This window comes from Montipora capricornis, chromosome 12, assembly GCF_036669925.1.
Source record: "Montipora capricornis isolate CH-2021 chromosome 12, ASM3666992v2, whole genome shotgun sequence".
Taxonomy (NCBI): Eukaryota; Metazoa; Cnidaria; class Anthozoa; order Scleractinia; family Acroporidae; genus Montipora; species Montipora capricornis.
Window position 1 is genome coordinate 13,184,472 of NC_090894.1, and position 9,497 is coordinate 13,193,968.

Here is a 9,497-nt window from a genome sequence, read left to right on the forward strand (position 1 = left end):
ATTTTTTTTTTTGTTATTTTAAGACCCTGAGTGCGTGTTTGGAGCCAACGCCCTCCTGCATCCTTGACCTATGCAGTGGGCGGTTGATGTTCAATGGAAACAATCATAACACCTCAAAAAAAAAAAGCTTGATATTGATTGGACGAAAACAGTATACAATTAATCCCGACTAGTGAGGAAAACGAAGATCGAAGACCATTAATCTCTGGTAAGTTATCGAAGGTTCTTTGGCCTGGAAAACTGAGAAGAGTCAATCTATTTTTACCGATCATTTTGAACAGCAGGAAGGAAACCTTAATTTACCAGGTCTGTGGTTGGTAAACACTTCTTTAACATGATTAATTCAGGGGCAAAAAGGTTCACTGTGCGCCGCTTAAATGTTTGTCTCCGTGACTGAGTAATTTACAGGAGCTTTGACTTTCAATACGTAAGTGAGGGCTTCAAAATTGACTAATTTTCGCAATGTTTGAGGACTGCAATTTGGAAATGACCTAATAGTAGGCTATTAAATGCCATCTCGTTAGTCCGACTCGAAAATTCACTTACCATGTCGAGAACAGATCACTTGATGCCTCAAAACTGGAGCAAAAATCGAGTTAATCTTTTGCAGTTCACAGCGTCGCTGCCCAAACTCAACTGAATGTGGTGTTAAGGTGGAGCAATTTTAAAGTCAAAGCGAAGAAAGAATACGAACGTTGATTGGCTCAAGTAAACTGGTTAATCTAGATCTTAACAGGTTAATCTGGATCTTGACTCAGTGAAAATATGGTTCCACTGACAAATCCACGTGATTTACAGCAATGTAGTTTTCCATAGACTTCATTAGATCTGTTACGTAATTGTGAGCTCTGAAGTTATATAATAAAGCATCCCCAACTACCAGCAAATTTAATCGACTGATCAGTCTAACAGTTTCTTCTTCATTTTTAAAAGTAATTTTGCTTCTACTGTGTCCTTTGATGAAATTTCGACCACGGTTATAAGTTTTTGGCTTCTACCATTGTTGCTTGCTTGATTGCCATAAATATCCCAGGGCTAATTTCAACTGCAGACAAGATAAAGAATAAATAGAAGTTTCTAACAAATGAAGTGGAACATCGATAGTCATTGGTATTGTGTTCGAGCCGCATTAGCAATGATAAAGCGCATCTAGGTTCCCAATTTAAAGTTTGTTTAAAACATGCACATTTTTCAAACACCAAAAAATTATATTTTGCTTGATCTTTTGAACTCTATTCATATACACGGACGTCTCTTGCATAAAATAAAAAAGTAGACAGTGGAGGGGTAAACGAAAAATATGAGCGCTCGGAACCCCACTGTGGAGGTAAAATTAAAAGGTCTCTTTCTTGTAAAGTTGTTTTTCAATCTATCATGCAATAAGAAAACTACATTGTTCATGTTAAAAGAGTTCCCTAAGCTTTTGCGTTAATTGTGCTGTTAGACTACTAGTGAGCAAAATAAAGAGGTTCTTAACTGACTCTTAGCCTGAGTATGTTCTTAACATGATGTTGGTTAATGGTTAACTCCGTTTTTTTGTACAATCCCGTTTTTCCTGTACTCTTACGTAAGACGTGAGGTGACATTAAAAATGCTCGCGGCAGTGATCGGAACAAGAATGAAAATCACGTTTTCGTGGCGTGTCTTTTTTTAATGCCAGGCTTGCTATTAAAAACCGTAACAAAAGAGGGGTTCGTGAGGTCTCATGGTCATATAGGTTTCACAATTCGAGTGTTTTCAACAACACATCTGGCAATAGAAATAGCTTCCAGCTAAGACCTTTGCCGCTTCCCAGGCAAGCTAAGAACTCCCACCTCGGCCAAAGGCTTTCTCTGTCTTGTGTTTCAGTTCTTTCCATTACTAGGGCTAACGAGTAAACAAATCACTTCAAATTATGCTTTAACTATGTTTGTAGATACCGCACTCTTGACCTTCGTCAGTACTGCTTTTGTCCTCGAATGATCTCTAAATACCTCCTCTTGGCGTCTCGGTTGGGTTCCAGCGCTTAGTTAGACACATTTGTTTTGTTCAATGCAAGTTCAAAAGACCAAGCAAAATTACCAGAAAGTTATAAAAGACTTATAAAAAGTTATAAAAAATTGTAAATCCTAGCAATCTTTGGACTGAAAATATAAAGCTTATTCTAATCTTGTCTGACTATAACCAAGGTGCTCAGACAGCGCTTTATTGAAGCTATTAAGGACGGTGCCTACTATTGTTACTGCGCATACGTTCTGCGCATCTCCAGATACTCGAGTTTCCTACTATCGGTGATGCTTACTGATACAGGGATATTTTTGCGCGGGTTTAAAACTATCCGGAGAAAGTAGATCTTAATAAGTGCTTTTGGTATCCAAAAAGAAAATTGTGGGTAACCATGCATTTCTGAGAGATAATTAAGCTTCAATTTGAGAAAGAATGCCACAACTTTAAGAGGCTAGAGTTGCACTCGGCTGCGCCTCGTGCAACTCTTACGCCTCTTTCGTGATCTCCAAACTTCCCACGTGCTCATTATCTCGACACACGCTCGCTGACGCATGAAGTAATTGTTAATTCTTGGGTCCGGGAAGCAAGATTTGCGTGCGCAACAATATTTCCCAAGTGGCCAAACTGGGAAACATTTGAGTCCGCGACAATGTTTCGTAACCATGTTTCCGTAGTTTAGCCAAGTCCTTAGGATCCAGGATTTGCTAAAAGCACACGTGAAACATAATTTACATAAAATGTTTGAAAATGAAGAATTTGTAGGCTTGCTAAAGGTTTTAATTTTGCTTCGAGATGCCTGTATTATCAAATCAAAAGATCTCTTAAAAGAACATTTGTGTACATGTCTTCTTCTCATCAGCACAGGTGAGACTTCCAGGCTGCACGTGGATATCGCTGCACGTTATTTCTGAGTGCCTTCTAACCACAAGCCCACTGCATGTAATGATGAAGCTGCAAGGAACACGGCGTTGAGAGTGCCTGTAGGAGTTACTCATACTCATCACAGATGTCATCGACCCCTACAGTAATACAGTAATTTACAGTGTGCAAAAATTTGGTTTTATCAACGGAGTTGATATATAATGTAAATTGACCACCGTACAGGAATTCTAAAAGCTGACGTTTCGAGCGTTAGCCCTTCGTCAGAGCGAATCGAAGAATTATGGGTTGTGTGTAGTTTTTTATAGTAGAGTAGGAGCTACGTGAAAATCAGGAATACATTAGTTAAATGAAAAGCGTTCGTTAATACCGTGGGGATTAAGGGTGCCGATTCGGAAGATGAATCTTGCGGCTTTCCGTCGTACCTAGTTGTAGGGAAAGGCCGCAGATAGCCATGTGTTGTTTGGCGTGTTTAGGGAGATCAAAATGACGAGCTACTGGCTTAGATGTATCATCAAGTGAGGGTGAACGGAATAGACCCATATCATTCAATGTCCAAACAAAAGATTTTGCCCGTCGAACCTCTCATTCAATGTGAGGCTGGACGGGCATAGACAATGCAAAGACAAAGCCTTTATTCCCCAAGGACTCCAAAATGGCCGCCGAGTGATAAAGGTGAATCATTCTGTCATTCTTATCCTTTTGGGACGCTTGTAGTGCTGACTGTCGATCAAATTGTTGGGCACGATGATGGTCCGCTTTGACCACAGAGAATCCATAGCCACGTTTTTCGAAAAACTGGCACATCGCCTCTGATTTGCTGGAAAAGTGTGCACTACAAACCTACAATTTCTCACAGTTTTTTGTTGTATTCATCATCACATCCATCACATGTCAAGAACACCATTCCTTATTCTCAACTTCTTAGACTTTCACGTCAATGTAGTGATGACTCCGACTTTTCCAGCAAATCAGAGGAGATATGCCAGTTTTTCGAAAAACGTGGCTATGCTGTCTCCTTAAGCCCCATTTACACGAGCAATTTTTCCTTGACAAGTTTTCCTTGACAAGGAAAAATTGCTCGTGTAGATGGGGAATAGTGGACAAATTTTCCTTGTCAAGGAAAATCTGGCGTGCTAGCTTTTCGTTGACAAGGAAAAATTGTCAAGTCAGAAATTTGCTCGTGTAGATGGACAACAAGGAAAATGTGACAAGGATATTATTGATTTGCAGCACTTGTCAAGGAAAACTTGTCAATTTTTCATTTACACTACCAAGGAAAACTTGTCAAGGAAAAACTTGTCAAGGAAAACTTGCTAGTGTGTACAGTCGGCAAGTTTTCCTTGACAAGTGGACTTGTCAAGGAAAAATTGCTCTTGTAAATGGGGCTTTACTTGCTTTGAAAGAGACATGTCGAGAACAGATCACTTGATGCGGCCTCAAGACTGGAGCAAAAGTCGAGTTAATCTTTTGCAGTTCACAACGTCGCTGCCCAAACTAAACTGATTATAGTGTTTTAATTAAAGAATACGAACGTTGATAGGCTCAACTAAACTGGTTAAGCTGGATCTTGACTCAGTGGACTCCTCAGTGACTCCTCTGCTCCTCAGTGACTCCTCTGCTGATATTCCATCATCATCATCTTAAAAGATAAGTTCTATTGATACTTGTAAGTTTTGTGATAGGTGTCCCGGAGGAGTCCCTTATCTTGATAGCTCCAGTTGTCCATCCAGCTATGCCTCATTACCTCGACTCGATATAACTTCTTCTATTTCCAACATTGGTCATCTTACTAATTTAGATATTGATCTTCATATGCCCTCTGACTTGAATTTTAATTATTTCACTACACATGACTTTCATGCTAATGAAGATATTGTAAAGTGTCTAACTAATAATTCACTCTCCTTTCTTAATTGTAATATTAGGAGCTTGCAGGCTAATTTTGATAATCTGGTTAATATGCTATCCGAATTACATTTCCCCATATCTGTATTAAGTGTAACTGAGACTAAGCTAAAGAATAATCAAGAGGCTCTCCTAAATATTGCGATATCTGGTTACAACTTTTTGTCCCAACCAAGCTGCACCTATGCGGGGGGAGTAGGCTTCTATGTGAAGGATAATATTGCATATACTCATCGTCCTGATCTCTCTGCCCAAAAGCAAAATGATTATGAATCCCTATGGATTGAAATTCATAATGGTAAGGGACGTAATACCATTTGTGGGGCTTTTTATAGACACCCCCATGGTCATGTAGATGCTTTTCTTAACCATATTAATATGATTGTAGAAAGTGTACATCGAGAAAACAAGTTCTGTGTTTTGCTTGGGGACTTTAACTTAGATCTCCTTAAATTTGAATCACATCCTGATACAGACAGGTTTCTTAATATCCTGGGTACTTTTTATTTTCATCCCCAAATTCTGCAGCCAACTAGACTAACAGACCACTCTGCAACTTTAATTGACAATATATTTTTTAATTCTCTTGAGCATTTTGTGATTAGTGGTAATTTATGTTATGATCTAACAGACCATTTACCAAATTTTCTTATTGTCAGTAAATTATCTTCCCTTCCAACCAGCACTAAAGTTTACGGGCGTGATTATTCAAACTTGGACAAACAAGCACTGATTACTGATATTCAATCAATTGACTGGGAAGAAGTGCTTAATAATGATTCTGACCCTCGCTGTATGTTTGATAATTTCTATAATAAGCTGTCTGAGGTTATTGATCAACATGTACCTGTTAAGCAATTATCTAAGCAAAATTTAAAAGCTAGATCAAAACCATGGATAACCTCTGGAATTAGGACCTCTATTCAAATTAAAAATGGCTTATTTAAGAAATTCTTAAAGACAAAATCTATCTACTACCATGAAAAATTTAAAATCTACAGGAATAAACTGAATCACTTAATCAAATTAGCTAAGAGAAATTATTATAATAATTTTTTCGCAGTTCATGTAAAGGATGGCAAACGAATCTGGCATGGAATTAAGCAAATTATTCAAATTAAACCCAAGTGAATCAGAAAGTGAACAAAATAGTGATAGATAATCGTGAAATTGTTGACCCAAAACCAATCGCTAATGCACTTAATGACTTTTTTGCTAATATAGGTACTAATCTTGCATGTTCTATCCCTAGTTCTTCCCAGTCTGCTTGGGAATTCATGTCATCTCCTATTCTTGATAGTTTGTTTTTGTCTCCAGTGACTGAAAATGAAATTGAAGAAGAAATAGCTAAACTTAATGTTAGTAAAGCTGTGGGTCCTTCTAGCATTCCTATTTTTATTTTAAAGATTCTTAAGTGTGAATTATCAGGTCCCTTACAGACAATATTTAATACATCTTTTCTTACTGGAATTGTTCCTGAGAAATTCAAGATGGCTAGAGTAATTCCTGTCTTTAAGAAGGGCTCTCAGACAACCTTAAACAATTATAGACCCATTTCGTTACTCTCTATTTTTAATAAATTGTTAGAAAAGCTTATGTATAAGCGGATAGTTGACTTTCTTGATAAGAGACAACTTATTTATAGTAAACAGTTTGGTTTCCGCTCTCACTATTCAACTGAACATGCAGTCCTTAGTATAATTGACCAAGTGCAATTGGCAATCGAAGACCATAATTATTCATGTGGAATATTCCTAGATTTTAGCAAAGCTTTTGATACTTTTAATCACCAAATTTTACTCACAAAACTTGATTACTTTGGTATCAGAGGTGTTGTTAAGGACTGGTTTACTTCATATCTGAGAAACAGAACACAGTTTGTATCCCTGGGTGCTGTTACTTCAGACATTCAACCAGTGTCTTGTGGTGTGCCCCAAGGGTCAGTGCTTGGGCCACTCTTATTTCTCATCTATGTAAATGATTTTCATAATTGTTCAAAGCTTTTGGATTTTCATCTTTTTGCAGATGATGCAAATTTATTCTTACAGCATAGGGATATAAATATGCTTGAAAGTCTGATCAATTCTGAACTTGAGAAAGTTTATACTTGGCTTTGTGCAAATAGACTTTCATTGAATATTGATAAGTCAAATTTTGTCATTTTTCGTCCTATCCAAAGAAAACTGCCCAAACAGGTCATATTATCTATAAACAATCAAATGTTAACACAAGAAACTTCTATTAACACAAGAAACTTCTATTAGATATCTTGGAGTCTACATAGATTATAATGCTAATTGGAAGACTCATATTACTTATCTTTCTAAAAAAGTCAAAAGAAGCATAGGCATTCTTTCTAAGCTCCGTTATTTCATAAGTACCAAAATACTACTTAGCCTATACTATGCTCTAGTTGAACCTTTCTTAAATTACTGCATGGTTGCTTGGGTGCGGTACTTATCGGACAGCTTTACAACCTTTATTTATATTACAGAAGAAAGCCCTAAGAATAATTACTTTTACTAGTTTTAATGAACATTCAAGTCCTTTATTTAAAGATTTAAGAGTTGTTAAGCTGTTTGATATTATTGCCCTTCAACTGGCAGTATTTATGTATAAGTTTCATAATAAACTCCTACCTCCTGTATTTGACCATTACTTTAATCCTGTTAGGAATGTACATAGTTATAATACCGGATTATCTAGCAAAATGACTTATGCAATTCCGAAGGCCAGAACCAATTATGGAATCTTTAATATACGTTTTCAGGGTGCTAAAGTCTGGAATGATATAAGTGATGACCTAAAGCTTCTTCCTCTCAAACATTTTAAGAAAAACCTAAAGCTAACTTTTTTTGAAAACTATTAAAAATTCTCATTATCCTAACATCATAATTCTTCTGGCTTTCCGTTGTTTTTGACATTTTGTCTTTCTCAGTTTTTTATGTGTTTTTTGCTTTGGCGCGTGTGTGCGTATATGTGTGCATCTGACCTAATTTATATTAGCTTAATTACCAGAGTGTGGCTGTCCTATTTCATTAGCCCCTATGGTTATTTGGGGCAGCCTGTACTCCTTTCTATTTTTGTAATATCTTGTAGCTTATTGCTTTACTGTTGGTACAAATAAATAAAGTTGTGGAAATATGGTTCCACTGGCAAATCCACGTGATTAACAGCAATATAGTTTTCCAAATATTTCATTAGTTATATAATGAAGCATCCCCAACTACCAGCAAATTAAATCGACAGATCAGTGTAACAGTTTCTTCTTCATTTTTAAAAGTAATTTTGCTTCTACTGTGTCCTGTGATGAAATCTCGACCACGGTTATAAGTTTTTGGCTTCCGTGTCATGATTGTTGCTTGCTTGATTATTGCCATAAATATTCCAGGGTTAATTTCAACTGCAGACAAGATAAAGAATAAATAGAAGTTGAATTGGAATATCGATAGTCATTAGTATTGTGTTCGAGCCGCATTAGCAATGATAAAGCGCAGCTAGGTGCCAAATGTGAAGTTTGTTTAATAAGACGTGCACATTTTTCGAACACCGCAAAATCATATTTTGCTTACTCTTTTGAACTCTATTCACAAACACGGAAACACGGACGTCTCTTGCATAAAATCAAAAAGTTGCCCGTCGAGAGGTAATAAAAAAGTCTAAAGAAATATGAGCGCTTGGAACCCCAATGTGGAGGTGAAATTGAACGGTTTCGGCTTTCTTTAAGTTGTTCTTCGATGTATTATGCAATAAGAAAACCACATAGTTCATGAGTTAACTTGAGTTAACTGTCCTGTTAGACTACAAGTGAGCAAAGTAAATACGCTCTTAACTGACTCTCAGCCTGGCGTATGTTCTTAAAATGTTGGTCAAGGGCAACCCCATTTTTTTTTGTTCACCCCGTTTTCCCTGTACTCTTACGTAAGAAGTGAGGTAGAGTGGATCACCTCAAATTACGTTTTGACTCTGTTTGTAGATACCGCACTCTTTGACCTTCGTCGGCCTGCTTTTGTCCTGGAATGATCCGTGTCTCAAAACTAAATACCTCCTCTTTAATTGGCGTCATTACGGTTGGGTTCCAGAGCTTAGTTAGACACGTTTGTTTCGTTCATTGTAAGTTCAAAAGACCAAGCAAAATATGACTTATTTTTCGGTATTCAATAATATCTATGAAGTTATAAAAAAGTGTAAATCATAGCACTCTTTGGACTGAAAATATTAAGCTTATTCTACAATTTGTCTGCCTAACCAAGGTTTGCTTTTTTAATCCCTGGGGGCACAGAGAGCGCTTTATTGAACCTAATATAGCTCAAACAAAATACCAATGATTGGTATCATGCTGATTATTTGCCAATGTTTCACGTTGCTGTGACCGTTGCTGTCGGAAATTTAAAGAAAAGATGAATTTACCCTAGCAGAGCCTCTTCAATTGGATCTACAATCAGAATTATCCAATCATGTCCAATTGTCAACATGGGCCCAGTTTCTTTCTTTAAGTTGTTCTTCAATGTATTATGCAATAAAAAAACCACATAGTTCATGAGTTAACTGAGTTAACTTGAGTTAACTGTCCTGTTAGACTACAAGTGAGCAAAGTAAATACGCTCTTAACTGACTCTCAGCCTGGCGTATGTTCTTAAAATGTTGGTTAAGGTCAACCCCATTTTTTTTTGTTCACCTCGTTTTCCCTGTACTCTTACGTAATAAGTGAGGTAGAGTGGATC

General features: G+C 37.0%; 1 protein-coding gene across 1 annotated transcript in view; it reads right to left on the reverse strand.

Moving 5' to 3' along the window:
• LOC138027306 (GFP-like fluorescent chromoprotein FP538) overlaps nucleotides 1-703 on the reverse strand; it is a 5,857-nt gene extending 5,154 nt beyond the window's left edge. The window contains exon 1 of the mRNA XM_068874889.1: nucleotides 547-703. Coding sequence (XP_068730990.1) covers nucleotides 547-549 — 3 coding nt within the window. The 5' untranslated portion in view covers nucleotides 550-703. The remainder of the gene's footprint in view (nucleotides 1-546) is intronic.
• Between the last annotated feature and the right edge of the window lie 8,794 nt (nucleotides 704-9,497).